The 17973-nt window shown below is 44.6% G+C and overlaps 1 protein-coding gene across 1 annotated transcript in view; it reads left to right on the forward strand.

Moving 5' to 3' along the window:
• Positions 1 to 3203: 3203 nt before the first annotated feature.
• Positions 3204 to 17973, forward strand: part of Itgal (integrin subunit alpha L) — a 42991-nt gene continuing 28221 nt past the window's right edge. The window contains exons 1-11 of the mRNA XM_003477873.3: positions 3204 to 3383; positions 4632 to 4734; positions 5576 to 5670; positions 5896 to 5963; positions 7748 to 7865; positions 7986 to 8116; positions 8805 to 8950; positions 12300 to 12432; positions 12580 to 12730; positions 16934 to 17007; positions 17096 to 17228. Of these exons, the coding sequence (XP_003477921.2) occupies positions 3323 to 3383; positions 4632 to 4734; positions 5576 to 5670; positions 5896 to 5963; positions 7748 to 7865; positions 7986 to 8116; positions 8805 to 8950; positions 12300 to 12432; positions 12580 to 12730; positions 16934 to 17007; positions 17096 to 17228 (1213 nt within the window). The 5' untranslated portion in view covers positions 3204 to 3322. The remainder of the gene's footprint in view (positions 3384 to 4631; positions 4735 to 5575; positions 5671 to 5895; positions 5964 to 7747; positions 7866 to 7985; positions 8117 to 8804; positions 8951 to 12299; positions 12433 to 12579; positions 12731 to 16933; positions 17008 to 17095; positions 17229 to 17973) is intronic.

The raw sequence follows: 17973 nt of genomic DNA on the forward strand, positions 1-17973 counted from the left end.
CAAATGTAGGAGCTCAGCAGATCAGGCTTATTTCAGAATAAACCTGAGAGGGACTGCTCTAGCACTTAGATCAGTAACTCTTACCCAGGCTATACAGCCTTTTATAAGATCATGAGCATTAAAGAAAAGAAGGAAGAGGTCAAAATGGGACTCTGCAGGGAGAGAGTGTGGTGAGAAGGAGTTGTGGCTTTCTGCCAGGGACGAGGCTTGAGAAAGTACAGGGGATGGTGATTGCCTGTTGGGAGCAGAGCTGAAAAATGCAATGGGCATTCTTGGGGTGTAGTAATGTTACTGGGCCTTATTAACCCATGATTATACATGCAGGTATAAAAGCATGGCAGGATGGAAGAGGCTCAAAGTAGTCTCTAGTCAGCATAGCATGGCAGGTGTCAGACTCCTTCACTTTGCACTGAGCTACAATCCCCGCCCTTTTTCTGTTTTTGTTTTGTTTGTTTGTTTTGAGACAAGGTCTTGCTATGTGGTTCAGTGTGGTACTGAACTCACTATGTAGCCCAGGCTGGCCTTGGCTACTTATGGTGATCCTCCTGCCTCAGCCTCCTGAGTGCTGGGATTATAGAGGTGGGCCATTATGTCTGGGCCCCCCACCTTTTATTAGATTTTGGGATACAGTTTCCAAAATTCTGATCTTCCAGATACAGAGCACTGGATTATATGCTACTGAAATAGGGGAATGAAACTCCCCACCCACTATATGTCCAATACAAATTCATGTTCTCTAAAATCAAAGAATAAATTTTAGGAACAACGGAAGTTAAGAGCAAAATATGTTTATTGAGAGAAAGAAAGCTTCTGTCTGAAGGACAGAAAGGATCTCAAGGGGGTTCCTTTTCTAGGAACATTGTTTTTCTTTTTTTGGTACCAGGGATCAAACTCAGGACCATGCACTTACAAAGCAGGCGCATATGCCGCTGAGCCAAATCCCCAGCCTCTCTAGGAACTTTTATAAAGTAAAATCATGGGGTGAGATGGTTCAAGGTATCTGGGCTTCTGCACTGGCTCCTTTGAGTACCTAGCTCTGTCTCACTGCCTATAATATTGCAAACTAACTCAGCTGCCTATAACACTACAATTCACACATCATAAAACTCTTTCCATTACAGAGTTGCTGGGGGGTGGGGACCAATCAGAGCCTCAGATATCTGTGGGGAGCAAAGAAAGACAAAGGATGAATTTCAAGGTACAAGGAGACCAGGAGGAACCAAACTGTAGTGGACAGGCACAATAATCTCTCACTTTTATTTATGAGCTAGGATAGAATAAGTCCTTCCCATATCAATGTATCTGTCTTCCTTTGATTGTCCTCAGCAGATGTCATCTTGCCTTTTGAACTTTCTCTGCACAGCCAGGAAGCGTACAGCCTTCCACACACTTCTCTGTTCCTAAAGCACATCACATAGGCCAAGGAGGCCCAGAACCCCAGTTAATCTGGTCCCTAGCATAGTAAAATATTATTTTCACATCCCCTGGTTCCCAACACAAAGTGTACAACTGAGTAGTTTTTAACATATTCATGAAGTTGTATGATCATCATCATTATCTAATTCCAGAACATTTCATCACTTTGAAACGAAATCCTAGCTGGGCACTGTGGCACATATCCCAGCATTTGAGAGGCTGAAGTAGGACTGCCACAAGTTCAAGGCCACCCTGAACTACATAGTGAGAACTTATGACACAAAAAAAGAAATGCTATGCCCTTTAGCGACCATCTCCTCCCCACTTGGTAATTCCCCCTCTCCTTGGCAATCACTAATCTACTTTTTGTCTCTATAGACTGACCTATTCTGGGCATTTTATTTAAATGAAATTATTCAACACATGACCTTTTTCACAAGCCATTTTAAGGTTTATCCACATTGGAGCACATACCAGTATTTCATTTGGTTTATGGATGAAGATTACATTTTATGGATATACCACTTTTTGTTTATCCATTTATTGGTTACTGCACACATGGGTTATTTACAATTTTGGCTAGTATGAATAAGGCACCTATTAGCATTTGTGTATTAGTTTATATATGAACATATATTTTGAATCGTTTGGGGTATACACCTGGAAAGGGAATTCCTGGGTCATGTGATAACCTTATGTTTAACTTTTTTGAAGAATTGGCGAACTTTTCCACAGCATCTATACTCGCTCACATATCTACTAGCAATGTACCAGGGTTCCAGTTTTCTTCTCCTCATCCTCACTAACTCTTGTTTTCTTTCTTTCTTTTTAAAAAATTCCACCTGTGTTAGCAGGTGTGAAGTGGTATCTCATTGCGGCTTTGATTTGCATTTCTTTTATGACTAATGATAGTGAACATTTTTTTCATGTTCTTTTTGGTCATTTCTTTTTTGGGAGGGGTTTGAGACGGTCTCACTGTGTAGTTCAGGGTGGCTTTGAACTCATGGCAGTCCTTTAGCCTTAGCCTCCTGGGTGCTGGAATTATAGGCAAGCGCCACCACACCTGTCTGCTTCTTGGTCATTTCTATATCCTCTCTAAAGAATTGTCTGTTTAAAACTTTTGCTCATTCAAAAAAATAGGTTAAAGGATAACGCGGGGAGTGTGTGGCTCAGTTGTACAGCATTTACCTAGACTATATGAGGCCATCAATTTGATTATCAGCACCAGAGAGAGAGAGAGAGAGAGAGAGAGAGAGAGAGAGAGAGAGAAAGAGAGAGAGGTTGTATAGATATTTTTGTCAAGTTATTCAAGTTTCTTATGTGTTCTGGATACCAGTGACTTATCAAATATACGGTTTACAGATATTTTGTTCCATTCTGTGGATTTCAGCTTTTAGTTACCATTTTGTAACATGCTTTTTCTTTAACATGGGCATCTTTCAATGTCAAGAAAAAGCTACCTCCTTTCTCTCCCCATGTATCATTTTTTCCCCTCCATTCTTTTTTGTGGCTACACAACATTCCATTCTGTTTGTACACTGTTATCTTGATCAATCCACCACTGGGCTCTAAAGCGCCTTTACTCAGCTGGGGAGCTGGCAAGAGACTAGATGAAGCTGCTGCTGAACAGAAGCTCTCTTAGATGATGTGAAAATGCAAGCGGGCACAGGAAATGTCTTTAACCTGCTTATACTTCCTCTCTGAACCCATGTGGTTTCACAACCCCTACAGGCACACTCCTCTGTCCCCTCCTCCCACCCAGTGTCATCAGCCAGGCAGCTCTGTGAGAAAGTTCCATTCTAAGAGGCCCCTGAGCATTGTCATTTCCCTCTTCCACCCTGTCTGGGTTATCAGTAAACCCAAAAGGCCCTGTGAGGCCACACTTGGGTCCTCCTGTGTGGGTAAGATGAAGAATTCCCGCATCATCATAACGAGGCTTCTTCTGCTGTCTGGAACTTTTCTCTTTGGTAAGAAAAGGGGAGGGTAAGGGAGAGGACGTCTGTCCGTGACCAGGGAAACTGCAGGGTTTTGTGAAGCTGGAGAAAAGGTGGGACTGGCCATAGGTGATGTGAGGTCCAGAAATCCTGGGAGGAGAAGTGGAAAATGAAACAGAAAGGAAGCTAGAGCCCACCCTGTAGGCAAAATGTAGAGGCCATGCATGAGAAGGTAGTGCATGCCTGTAATCCCAGCACTCACAAGCCTGAGGCCAGAGGACTGCTGCAAATTCAAAGTCAGCCTGGGCTACACAAGTAATTTCAATCCCAGTCTGAATTACACAGCAAGATCCTGTCTCAAAAAGACAAAAAAAAAACAAAACAAAACAAAACAAAACAAAACAAAAAACCAATGTGGAGGCAAAGTCAGAGAAGGGAGAGAAAGATAGAGTAGTATGGGGGGGGGTGTATATTCTTAAAATTTAAGGCAAATAGGCCAGGTGTGGCAGTGTGCATCGGCAGTTCCAGTACTCTGGAGGCTAAGCCAGAAAGATCAAAAGCTCAAGCTCAGTTTGGGCAATTTAGCCAGAAGGTGTCTGAACAAATGATGGTATTGACATCCCTGATATCCCATGGTGCTATGAACCAAGTCCAGTGCATGGAACAACAGGCGGGCCAGAAAGTACAGTCTGGAAGTTTCATATGATAGCCAGGCTGAGATGGAAAGTAGACTCAGGCAGATCTGAGATCTAAGGGTTCAGATTCTGGAAAAGAGAGACCCTTCGAGGAGGCGGGGTGGGGGGAGCAATGAGGGTTAACCTTCAGTGAGTGAGCAGGCAGCAGGGGCCAGGGGGCTGCACGTTTGGATTCTGAGAGACTGGGCCCCATGACCACAGAAGAAGTGGGTGTGGGACAAGATGCAGTCTGCTCAGGGGCACCCTCATCTGGGTTCCTGTCTGGGGACCTGGCCACCAACACCTCTAGGCCTCTTCTGTCTGCTCCGTTCTCATGGGTCTCTTTGACCTTTCTTTCCTTGCTAAGAGGCCAGAGAAAAGTTGTGTGCCCTTGTGCTCAGGAAATCGCTGCCAGAGCCCTGGGTGTGGCAGGGGCTGTGGCTCTCTGGCTGAGGTCCTCACTTAGCTTTGCCTGCATGGCCTTGAGTAGTGCATGTCCCCCGAGGAACATGGGCCAGGTGTGCCATACTAGGTATGGTGGTAACTGGGGTCACAGCAGGTTCTCCAGCCAGAAGCAGAAGTAGTTGACCACTCTTACCTTCCTCAGAGCCAGCCTCCAGCTACAATCTGGATGTGAAGGAGGCCCAGAACTTCTCCTTCCCTCATGCCGGGAGACACTTTGGGTACCGCGTCCTGCAGGTTGGAAATGGGTGAGCTGTTGTCCCTCCACGGTCCTTGCCCAGCAGATGCACGAGCCCCAGCCCAGTGAACACCTGGCCTAACTTCCCACTGCTCGGTCAGTGAGCCAGGCAGACCTCTGCCTGGAGGAGACTGTAGGTGGAAATGTTCTAGAAATAAGAGGTAGGCTGTAAAATGATAGGATGGGATAGTGGGCAAGGCAACGCCGTAAGTGCCTAAAAGGAAGTATCACAGCCTCTGAAACACCCCGCATCACACCTTAGTTTCTTGATTTTCCTTGGCCACAACTATGAGCTCCCTAATGGCAGAGACTTTATCCCTGGTGTCTTCCTAGTGTATACCCCAGCCTAGCTCATAGCAGGTGAGCTGTCAGTGGTTTTTGAATTAAAGGCTGACTGAATGAACTCATGATGTGACCTGCTGGCAGAGTCTTTTAGCCTGAAGTTTTCTAAACTGTAAATGGACCAGGTCCGTTGATTTTCTAGAAGTCTGGCATACAGAGAATTATTTCTCTAGGAATCAGGAAGACAAGATATGGGAGCTGAGGAATCTCCCCAAAGGAACGAGCTGCGTTATTTAAAATACTTGGTGGGACTGGGTGTGGTGGTGCACACCTCTGATCCCAGCATTCGGGAGACTGAGGTGGGAGGATCACTGAAACTTCAAGGCCAGCCTGGGCTATCTAGTGAACTCAAGACCAGTTTGAACTACACAATGAGACCCCAGGTGGGGGGACCCAAAAGCAAAACAAACAAACAAAAAATACTTGATGGGGAGTCCGAAGCTCTATAATAAACTGGAGTGGTGGGTAAAGCCTGGGGCAACTCCATCTCAAGTGGGATTTCTCATCAGGGTTGTTGTGGGAGCCCCAGGTGAGGGGAACAACACAGGAAACCTCTATCAGTGTGAGCTCCGCAATGGAATCTGCCGGCCAGTCAGCCTGGGTGGTGAGTAGCTGGTGGGCGTGGGCTCTCTTGGAAATCAGGGTGGGTGCCTGCTCTCCTGGATTGCCTAAATTCTTTTTTTTTTTTTTTTTTTTTGGTCTTTTTCCTTTTTATCGGTACTGGGGATCGAACTCACGACTGCCTGCTTGCAAGGCAGGCGCTTATGCCGCTGAGCTAAATCCCCAGCCCCGCCTAAATTCTTTCAGACCAATCTTGTGTTGCCTACAGGTTTCAACTATACTTCCAAATATTTGGGAATGACCTTGGCAACAGACCCCATAGACGGAAGCATTTTGGTAAGAATTTTGTGTACGGCCACAGTTATAAAACGGTAAAGCCAGGATTTCAGTCAAATTTTCAGTTGATTTCTAATCCATTGCACTTTGCTGTTATTGCCAGCTAGAAGCCTTCTGACACAAGCATGTGAAAGATAAATTACCTGAGTAAAATTCTGATGGATAACATTTAATTGTAGCTTATTTACTTAGCTACCATTACATATCAGACAATGTGCTAGTTCTAAAGAGGTAAGGAGAATGAAATACAAAAATGATCATGATATAAGCTGTGTCTCAAATTACAGTCCGACAGGAAACATAGACACAATGAAAGAAACACCACTCTATATTCTGAGAATAGTGAGTTTTTATCTGACGAACACAGAATGTATGATTGGGAATGGGAAAGGATGTCCCAACAATGTGGATTTTATTCAATTATGAACAGCATGAATCCCAAACTGAGAAGTTTAGACTTCATGCATAGGTGGTGGTGAGCAGCCATTGGCATCAAGCATTGGCATCAGGGACAGAGAGGGGGTAGGAGAGACCTTATGGAGGTAAAATTGTCATACCTGGGAAGAGAATCATTACTAGGCAGCTCACTGCACGTTTGCAAATTCTGTACCAGTATAAAGCGTTAAAGATACAAAGTTTAGGGAAAGGAAGATATTTTATTGGACACTTTATTGGAAAAGGGTATAAAGGAGGAGATAGCTACCCTAATAAATAAGGGTGGGGGGCCTAGAAAAATGGAGGTCCCTCATCCTCAGTCCTTTTTATTAGTGTGACAGAAAGACTTCCCCCCTTGGAGTTTGTTACAATATGATTTTAGGCCCTGGGATCCTCCATCACCTACATGCAGATTTCTAAGTGAGTTTTATTTGGTTTTCTTTGTCCTGTTAGGCTCTATCGCTGAAATTTATGGATCTGATACATAAGGGAAACATAGCAAGAGAATAAAAGACAGACAGACAGACAGACAGGTAGATAGATAGATAGATAGATAGATAGATAGATTGATCCAGTATACTAAGTGAGATTTTTCCTGGTGCTAGCCACCTCCCCCTTGTCTCCTTTGTACTTTACTGCACAGTGGGTGAGGAGGGGCAACAAATTTTAGCTTGACAGAGCGGCTCATCTGCTTTCTGGTTTCCCCTCTTAATTGCTCCCTGTGGTGAGGGTTTAACTCTTTCTAGTCAGGATTTGCCAGGAAAGCACAGTGGTCCTTCAACATTATTTTCCTGCCTGTTTGTCCTTTTTTTCTTACATTTTACCTTGCTTTGAGCCATTCAGATGTAGGCAGTGAAATAGGAGGACAGGATTCTGAAGAGTCTTGTGACTAAGAGACACAGCCTCAGCGTAGTGGCACACACCCATAGTCCAAGCTCTTGAGGACGCTGAGGCAAGAGTATCTCAAGGTCATGTCAGTAGGTAACTGTCTCAGAAAAATAAAAAGGAGCCAGGTATGGTGATGCACAACCATAATCCCAGCACTCTGAGAGTCTGAGGTCAGGAAGTTTGCAAGTTTGATCCCAGTCTGGGCAATTTACCAACTCATTAAGACCCTGTCTCAAGATAAAAAATAATAAAAAGGGCTGAGGATATAGCTCACTGTAAAAGCCCTGGGGTTAATCTAGCACTAGGGGAAAAAAGAAGGAAAAAAAAGCTGAAGATGTAGCACAGTGGTGGAATATCCCTGGGTTTGAGCCCCAGTTTCACCAAAATAAATAAATACATAAATAAAAATAAAAACAGATAGCAAGAAGAAGCTTAACCTTTTTTTCCTTTTCTTCCTTCAGGCCTGTGACCCTGGACTGTCTCGGACATGTGACCAGAATACCTATTTGAGTGGTTTGTGTTACCTCTTTCCCCAGAATCTGGGGGGACCTGTGCTTCAAGGACATCCTGGTTATCAGGGTAAGGAGCTGGAGTCCCGCTGGTAACATACCTCTGAGGAGCTGCCCCTGCATGGGAACCAGCTGGGGAGGCCACGCTGGGAGGCTTTCACCAGGTTCTTGTGCCTCTGGGTTTCCACAGAATGTATAAAGGGCAATGTTGACCTCGTATTTCTGTTTGATGGCTCAATGAGTTTGCAGCAAGATGAATTTCAGAAAATTGTGGACTTCATGAAGGATGTGATGAGAAAACTCAGCAATTCTTCTTACCAGGTAAATGTGCTAGTCAGGAGCTTCAGTTGCAGGCAGTAGATGCCTACCTGAACTGGTTTAAGTCATTAAAGAAAAGTTTAGCATGCTAGATGTCTACTATGGTTTATGGGTAACTAAACTTCTGGAAGGGACAAGAACCAGGGAGTAGGAAGCTTCAAGCATTCTCAGAGTTTTATTTTCCGTTTTGTCTTGAACTTTTGCTTCCCTCTTTCATGGTTTCTCTGTAAACTGGTTCCCTTCACTTCTTTGGATCACATGAGCTTGTGGGATGCTCCTAAGTCATGTGGTAGCATTCCAGAAGGGTTTTTTGAAATTTTTTAAACCTTCCTGTCAACCAGCCCCTCCTCTACAAATCAAAACGTCTCAGAAAAGTGATTCTGACTGTTCTAGCCTGTATCAAATGACCATCCCTGGCTCAGTCAGCTGTGTCATTCCACAGAAATAACTGTGCTGGGCACCACGCTTACAAGTAGAGAAGATAGGTTCTGAGAACAGGAACTTAGCATGCAACTCACTAAAAGAAAGCAGAGATCTATTTATTTCTACATTTATCTGTATATTGCTTCATTTTCAAAAAGAATAAAGCAGGGATGTGGAGTTGGATTTCCCCGGTCCCCGCCTAAAGCAGAGATGGGAGAAGCCAAGTAAGAAGGGATACATAACTGCATGCTCTTCCTTCTCTTTCTAGTTTGCTGCCGTTCAGTTTTCCTCAACTTACAAAACAGAATTTAACTTCTTGGATTACGTTAAATCAAAGGACCCTGATGTTCTGCTAGCCAAAGTCAAGCACATGCGCTTGTTGACCAACACCTTTGGGGCTATCAACTATGTTGCGTGAGTTCTCTTTGTGGGAGAGAGCATATTTGTTATCTGTTTTTTGGAGCTACCTACCTCTATGTACACAGTGTAGAAATTCATTAGTTACAATGAGGGGCAGTTTATTGACTCAATTAAAGTATAGTGATTTTTATCCAGTTTCTTTCTTTCTTTCTTTCTTTCTTTCTTTCTTTCTTTCTTTCTTTTTCTTTCTTGATAAGGAGGAATGAGCTCATGACCTTGCTACTTGCCATGCAGGTGCTTGTCCCTCTGAGCTATATCTCTGGCCCTTAATCCAGTTTCTTTCGGTTGTAAATAATAGAAATCTAGTCCACCTAACTAAATCTGGAGGGAAATTCTTGTTTTGAGTCTTGCTGTGTAGCTTAAGCTTGTTTTAAACTCATTATACAGCCTAGGCAGGCCTCAAACTCACTTTGTAGCCTAGGCTGGCCTGGAATTTGCAGTGATCCTCCTGCCTCAGCCACCAGAATGCCAGGATTACTGGCATGTACCACTACACCTGGCTTGGAAGGAAATTCTTGAGAGGATTCAAGGATAGCTCATGAACCCTTGAGACAGGATGTATTTCTAGGATTTATGAAGAACTAGTACCAGGATTTAGAAAATGATGTGAGCTACAGCAGCCACAGGAGCAATACTTAGATGGGAATCAGATTTGGAATTCAGCATACAAAGAATAACCTCAAGTACTCAAAGTATCCTTGAGCAATTTATTGGAATTATTCATAAAATTAAATCTACTCAAGCTCCGTATTGGAAACTAGTGTGTCCTGATTTCCTAAATCCAATACAGAAAAGCTTCCCCTAGAATTGGATCAGATCGCCATGTTCAGTTGCAGCCTTGATGAAAGTAGTCAGATTGCACTGGTGGGACCATATATTTGGCAATGGCAAAATTTACTTGAAAAACTTGAAAAGTGAGAGAGAAACTGGCTCTGGAGGGCAAGTTTGGCCCGAAGAAAAGAGGAAAAAGCAAGATAAAAGTACATCCTGGAGGAAGCAGGGTGGGCTGTCTTGAGGAAAGCCACATAGCCCATGTTGTATATTTTTAAAGTATTTACATTTAACCGTCAGAGTGACTATGAGATCTGAGACTGATTAGGAAGTTTCTGTCTCCTGTCTTAGCACATGTTCCCTGGGCACACACTCAAGTTGAATAAAATATCAGGAAGAATTTCCTACATCAGTTCACTGATTTTTCTCATTTTCATTTCTTCGCCAAGCATGTTGAATTTGCATTTGGTAAACAACACCCAGTGCCCCTCTTCAGAAATTTCCAGCTCTTTTCTGGTGAGGCTCACTTGGTTTAGCATGTCCATTTCATTCTCTTTCTGTAGACAGCCACATTGGGTGCACAGTCAAGCCATGTCGCCCCAGAATCGGCAGCCTCAGTTATGAAGTTAGATGAGCAACCTTAATTCCTGTTTCTAGGGGGAAAAATCCACCATCCATCCAGCTGTGACCTGGATCTGCATGGTGGTATAGGGTCCTGTGGCACAAATACGGGTGCTGGAACCCCAATTCTGTGAAGTTCTCCTCTACGTTCTCAAGAAAGAGGTCCCCACAAGATAAGAAGGGACTAAAGGGTGTCATTGTGACAGCAGGAAAAGGCAGTTATAGAAATACGTGTCACCAATGGCCATCTGACTTTGTGCAAGGCTGTATTCTAGGTCAAGAATCAAAAATCTATTTCTATAAAATATCAGTGAAGATTTTAGACTTTTCTGACCATTTATTGCGTGTTCTTCTTTGTTGGATTTTATAGTTTTTTGAAAAGACTTTTGAAAATAATCTTTGAAACCTCTTTTGGCTTATAGACTATACAGAAACAAGCAGTAGGCTGGACTCAGCTGACGGGTTTTTGTTTTCATTTCGTTTTGCCATATTCTAAGTATGGAGAACATAGCACTGAGTCAAACTAAGATTTCTCCTCCTTGAAATTTAATGTTTTAGTAGGGGACAGAAACTTAATAAACATTACAAATAAGTTAGATAATGCAGAAGATGATTTTATAAAGAAAACTAGAGCATTATTCAGTAGGAAGATCAGAAAGGGTTACTTCTGAGCAGAGTTCTTGGAGCTAAGGAACTGAGACATGCAGAGGGGGCCAGGTAAACACAGAGTCCAGTTATGAAGCTGAAAACTTCAGATGAGGGATGATGGAGTTAGAACCACGTAGAAATTCTTGAACAGCCCATGGCAGACCCATGTCTGCGTAAACAGAAGTTGGGGGAACATTTAACATCCAAGAGAGAACCAGAGACACCCAGTGTCTGTGGATCAGATGGTCCACACAGAGCTCCTGTCTCAGCAGGAGCTGTGGGCAGCATGGCTCATGATAGGGCAGGAATGTGGCCTTGGCCTCTCCGGTATCCCATCATCCCTTTTTTTTCTTTATTTCACATGCACTGAGCACGTGTTTCGCCAGGAGCCAGAGATACAGCAGTGACTGAAGCATGGTCCTTTCCATGAGCATTTCATTGTTTGGAGGAAAATGATAGAAACATGTCAGTAAATTCGCTAGATTAATTGATGCAGACAGCCTAAAAGTGGCAGGGAAAGGGAGGAAATGCTTGCTGTGAGAGAGTGACTTTCAGGTTTCTATGGTTGTGAAACCTTATGCTCTCACTGAAGACTCACCTGGATCAATATCCCTAACTACTGTGTTGCTGTGTGTTTAGAATAGACAAAGCCAGGAGTCACCCTCACAAAACCCTCTCTTTGCTGCCCATAAACTCTGGGACACTCTCCAGGCTGCCCAGCACGAAGACTAAAAATATCAGTCTTAGTTAAGACTTCTTTTTCTGTTTCTTTTTTTTTTTTCCCAGCTAAGAATTCTATCTTTTTGTTTGGTTTGGTTTGGTTTGGTGGAGGGGACTGGGAATTGAACGCAGGACCTTGCTCTTGCCAAGCAGGTCCTGTGGCGCTGAGCTATATCCCTGGCCTAAGAATTCTGTCTTGTTTGTCTGTTTGTCTATTTGTGTGTCTATTGAGACAGGGTCTCATTATGTAGCTCAGGCTGGCCTTCAACTCACTGTGTAGCTCAGGCTGATCTCAAACTCACAGCATACCTTCTGCCTCAGCCTCCCAAGTGCTGGAATCACAGACATATGCCACCACACCCATCTGAGCTAAAAGTTTTAGAGAAAGTCCAAAGGAAAGGGCAGTAGCAAGCACACGTGAGGTGAGAGGCGCAGGAGAGATTGCTGAAGGCTCGGGATGCCTGCCTGGGAGATGCGAGAAGGGCCTTACATCCCTGGCAGGGCAGCAACTTAATGAACAGGGAGATGGCGAGATCTCAGGCCCTGCTTCAGGACAGCCTCCATCTTCCTTGCCTGGACGCAGGAAAGAGGTGTTCCGGGAAGAACTGGGGGCCCGGAGAGATGCCACCAAAGTGCTCATCATCATCACAGATGGGGAGGCCACTGACACTGGCAATGTCGACATGGCCAAAAACATCATCCGCTACATCATTGGGGTAAGGGCTGCCCCTCGTGTCTTATGTTCCCTTTCCTACTCCCGAGCCCCTGTTCCTTTCTCTTTGGGCCAAGGTCTTGTAAAAATGATCAAAAACTGGTCTGAAGATTTGGGGTACACCAGCTCTTCACTCTTCACTCCCTTACAGATTGGAAAGCATTTTAAGAACACGCACAGTCAGCAGCAACTCCACCAATTTGCCTCAAAACCCACAGAGGACTTTGTAAAGATCCTGGACACATTTGAGAAGCTCAAAGATCTGTTCACTGAGCTACAAAAGAAGATCTATGTCATCGAGGGTGAGTGGCAGCCCTTGGGGAAGGTTGGGAAGGTGTTCAAGAGCTTATGCACGGGGCACGCCGAAGAGTAACGGAGTCTCTGAGTTACTCTGAGATAACCAAGTTATCTAAGCTCTGAGTATCTGACGCTCTGCTAAGAGCTCTCCTAGAAGGGAAAGGCAAAATGAAAATCTTAACCAAGAATTATGGAGAAGATGGCTTAGGGGCAGACTTAGATACAATATTTCTCCCTGCATCCATCTTCCTTTGGAGCACAGTATCTTGCTTGTGTCACCTTATCCCTGCAGAATGACTCTAATCACTTTCTCTTCTTGTCCAATCCCTCATTTTTGCTGAGGTGAGGCCCCAGTTTACTGAGGATGCGTGAGCTGACAGGGCCAAGTAAGGTGCCCACAGGCACCCTTCTGTGTCCGTAATGAGAGAAGGTTCTCAGGGCAGTCCCTGCAAAGAGGCTGGTTAGGAGGGGAGGCGCGAGGGATGCTTCCTCAGGCAGCCTCACTGGCTGCCAGGTATGCAATTCCTGCCCACAGCGGAGTCCCCTGGGCCAGGATTTAAGCTCAGTTGAAGATGCAATATGATATCTAGAATGGAACCAAATAGACCCGCTTAAGAAGCCGCTCAGCCTCTTCCTTGCTGTGTGGTCTCAACCAGGTTCCTTTTCGTTGTTGTTCTGGTGAGTATAATGCCAGTCTCACAGAGATGGAAAGTTTAACTGCTGTCTTAGTTCCCAAGGGCTGCTCTAAAAAATGCCAAAGACTAGGTAGTTTAAAGCAACTGAAGTGGGGCATTGTGGCATATGCCTGTAATCCCAGCACTCGGAAGGCTGAGGCAGGAGGACTGATGAAAATTCGAAGCCAGCCTGGACCATGAAGTGAGTTTAAGGCCAGCCTGAACTGCATATTGAAACCCTGTCTCAAAAGACAATTTAAAAAAGAGAGAGAGAGAAAAAAAAGAAAGAAAGAAAGAGAGAAAGAGAGAGACGGAGAAAAAGGAACTGAAATTTGTTGTCTCAACTTACTGGATGCTAGAAGACTAAATTCAAGGAATCAGCTGAGCCCCGTTTTCTTTTCTGACTGTTCTAGAAGGAAGCTCTCCCTTGCCTCTTTTGCTTCAGGTATTTGGTGATGGGTCTCGTGTCCTCCACTTGGAGGGATGCCATTCCAGTCACTTGGCTTCCTTGCCTGTGTCTCTTCACGTTGTCTTCCCTCCCTGCTTGCCTGTTCCCGTGTCCAAATTTCCCTCTTAATGAGAATACCAGTTATTTAGATTAGGACTTACCCTAATGACCTCTCTTAATTTGATTACTTCTGTAAAGACCATATTTCCAAATTAGTTCACATCCTGAGATATTAGGGATTAAGACATCAATGTATCTCAAGTAACCCAGTTTAGTAGGCTGGGGGTGGTGGCATATGCCTGTAGTCCCACCACTTGGGAGGCTGAGGCAGGAGGATCGCCACAAGTTTAAAGCCCACCTGGACACATAGTGAAACCCTATCTCAACAACAACAGTGCGCGCACACACACACACACACACACAACCCCAGCTTAATGAGGAGACTGGGACATTGTAGGCTTTCTGTAGGTAGCAACTTTCATCCTCTTCCTGATCTGCCCCATCCTCTCACTCTTGCTTAGATGTCACTTCTGATTAAATTCTCACTGCCAGTCCTGTGCTGTGCTGATAACCCTCACTGGTAACCCTGTGTGCTGCTGTAACTACCGTATGCTTCCTGTCACAGCCCCAAGGATGACTTGGACATTTATTTGTCATTTACTGGCTCCACACTGAGTGATGAGATCCATTGTGGCAACTCTTGTGCCTGCTTTTTCACCATTTGTATCCCTAGTGGCAGACACATCATTACTCTAAAATTTATTCAGTGAGTGAACAAATTATTAGATTTGCTATGTTTTTAAATACTTACTTTGTAAGGCTAATGCTATTATTTCTTTTTTCTTATTTTTTTTTCTTTTTGGGGAGGGCAAGGGGAGTGATACTGGGAACTGAACCCAGGGCCTTCACACTAAGCCACATTCTCAGCCTTTTTAAAAATCTGAGGCAGTTTCACTCAGTTGCCAAGACTGAGCTCAAACTTGTGATCCTCCTGCCTCAGCCTACCAGAGTGCTGGGGTCAGATGATCCCACCACCATGCCAGGCTTCCATTTTATTGATTTATTCTTTCAATAACCATGTACCAGGCTATGTAAATAAGATACTCAAAGATAATAAAAAGCAGAGCTCATATATTGGAAAAAGACAGCTAGTAAGCAAGTAAACATTATAATGAGAATTATATAGAGAATGAATAAAACAATGGGATGAAACTGAGGGGAGGAGGCTGGGCTGGGGTACAGCTCAGTGGAGTACACCTAGCCTCAGTGAAGGAGGTTACTTTTAATAGACTTTTTTTGGGGGGATCTTTTTGAAACAGGGCCTTACTATGCACTTCAGGCTGGCCTTAAGTTTACTTTATAGGGCAGGATGGTTTTGAATTTACAGTGATCCTCCTGCCTCAGCCTCCCGAGTGCTGGGATTACAGGTGTGCACCACCACACCCAAATAGGAAGACCTTTTTTTTAAATTTTGAAGGTAGTAAAATACAACAAAATAAGACAGAACAAAGCCAATCGAGACAATGCGGTGAAATTGGTACAGAACTTCAGAGCAGGATACCAGGATAACAGTCATAGGTACCGTGGTATATCTCGTTATCTTCACAATAGTTGTCCAATCATTCAGGTATAGCAAAATCAAACCAAAAACGGGACATTATAGAACCTATCAAAACAGAATATTGAATAAAACAAAACAATTAATCAGAACAAAGCAAAACAGTGAAAACAATATTTGCTCTCAAAGAGAAGATAAAAGGAAATCCCCCATATTTGCTATATAACATACGTAGAAAGATCTTTTTGGAATGAGCTTTTTTATTTTGTGTGTGTGCGCGTGTGTGTGTGTGTGTGTGTGTGTGTGTGTGTGTGGTACCCTGGCCTCAGGTTTGGTAGGTAGTACTCTGCCACTGAGCTATACCTCCAGCTTGAGACAGCATTATAAGATTTGAGATAAAATATGCGCTGATGACGTTTGAGCTGAAACATGAAAGGTTAGAGTCAAAGAGCCAGGTGAGGAATTCTAGAGAAGAGCATCCCGTCCGGAGGGAGAGAGAGCTCATGCAGAATCCAGGGAGAGAGGGCCATATCAGTGAAGAGAGGGGAGGGGAGGCTGGGAGAGAGGCAGCAGCCTTCAAAGCTCTCATAAAGGGTTGGCGGTCAGTGTACAAAGCAAGGAGAGGGCTGGGGATTTAGCTCAGCAGCACAAACGCCTGCCTAGAAAGTGTGAGGTGAGTTTGAACCCCGGAACAAAAAAAAAAAAAAAAAGCAAGAGGAAAAAATATTGACTTTTTAAGAAGGGAAAAGGGCTGGGGATTTAGTTCTGCGGCATAAGTGCCTGCCTTGCAAGTGCGTGGTCCTGCGTTCAATCCCCGGTTGCTCTGTAGAAAGAAAGCATGGGAAGAATGAACCAGAGAACAGATTAGTAAGCGACTGTACAAGTCAACTAGGGATGAGGGTGGCTCAGGCCTGCACGGTGGCGATACAGATTATTCAGAGAAGGGGACAGGTATCTCTTGAAGATAGAACCATCAGGATTTAATGATGTGTTACAGATAGGACAGAAAGGCAGGAAAGGATCAAGGTTGATTTCTGGTTTTTAGCTTGAGTCCTTAGAGGATACAAAGATGCCATTGGTGGAAGTTGGAGAGGCTGAGCAGGAACAAAAATCAAGAGTTATAGCCAAGCTTGGTGGCATATTCCTATAATCCCAGCTCTGGGAGGCTGAGACAGAAAGTTCACAAGTTTAAACCCAGCCTGGTTTTAGCAATTTAGCAAGATACCATCTCAAAATAAAAATTTTTTTAAAAACTAGGTGTGTAGCTCAGGGCAAAGGCCTTGAGTTCAATCTCCAGTATTGAAAAACAATCCATGCTGCATCTTGGATGCACTGAGGGGCAGGCACTGAGCTCCAGGCTCGTCCATGAGAAAACCACCTCAGAGCATTTGGCTGCTTCTCTGGGCTATGTGACTCTTAAGGTTCACTAGTGCTATCTACCTTGCAAGGTAAATGCTGCGCTTCCTCCTCAGTCCTGTGAGTGTCGCTGTCTTTACTGCTTGTTGGGTTTTTGCCTCTTCTTCCTCAGGAACAAGCAAACAGGACCTGGCATCCTTCAACATGGAGCTGTCCTCCAGCGGGATCAGTGCAGCTCTCTGCAAGGTGTGTGGTGGCCAGAGGCAATTCGCTGAAGGAGATGAGGGGATGCAGCTGACGGGCCCCCCATCCCACTCCTCTCCTTCCCTGACAGGGCCATGCTGTTGTGGGGGCAGTTGGAGCCAAGGACTGGACTGGGGGCTTTGTAGACCTGAATGAAAACCTACAGGATCGGGCATTTGTTGGGAGTGAGCAGCAAACCCCAGAAGTGAGAGCAGGCTACTTGGGTGAGTGCTTTTCTCTTTTGCTGGGTTCTTGTGGTTTGAGAGGCTAGAGAGAAGCTCAGATGGGCTCTAAGAATAATCATGAAAGCAGTTAAACAACCAACATGAACAGACTCAAAGTTGAAACATGGTTATAACATTCTTAAGTTTTCCCTTAATAATTCCTCGTCTGTATGTCTCTCATGTCTTTTATTTTCTGGTGCTTATGGCCCTGCTATTCCTGGCAAAACTCTCCTCTCATACCTGGCCATTCCCAGAGGTAGTGAACACCACACCTGTGAGCATGATGCTTCTCTCTCTCTTTTTTTAAAGGAATTCCCCCTTATTTGCTACAGCCAACTTCCCAGGAGATGCTCAGATTTCTGGTTCCCATTTGCTAATGGGCGGGGGGGGGGGGATAGGGGAAGTGGGATATTTGACTCTAGGCCATGTAGCAGTAGGTTCACTATTGCTAAGCAGGGAGGCAGGATGGACATTTGTTTTCACAGCGTCCTCAGTTCCAACATGGCGTGGATCTCAGGAGACACTGCTGGTTCTCCCCCTGGAAGGGCTGCAGTCTGCCACCCTGCCTCCACTTACCAGGAAGGGGAGGTGCTTGCTTGGCTTTCCAGAGTCCTAAGTTCCAACATGGCGCGGATCTCAGGAGACACTGCTGGTTCTCCCCCTGGAAGGGCTGCAGTCTGCCACCCTGCTTCCACTTACCAGGGAGGGGAGGTGCTTGCTTGGCTTCCCAGGGTCCTAAGTTCCA

The sequence above is a fragment of the Cavia porcellus genome, unplaced genomic scaffold, assembly GCF_034190915.1.
Source record: "Cavia porcellus strain 051 isolate PalLab524CR breed Dunkin Hartley unplaced genomic scaffold, mCavPor4.1 scaffold_16, whole genome shotgun sequence".
Taxonomy (NCBI): Eukaryota; Metazoa; Chordata; class Mammalia; order Rodentia; family Caviidae; genus Cavia; species Cavia porcellus.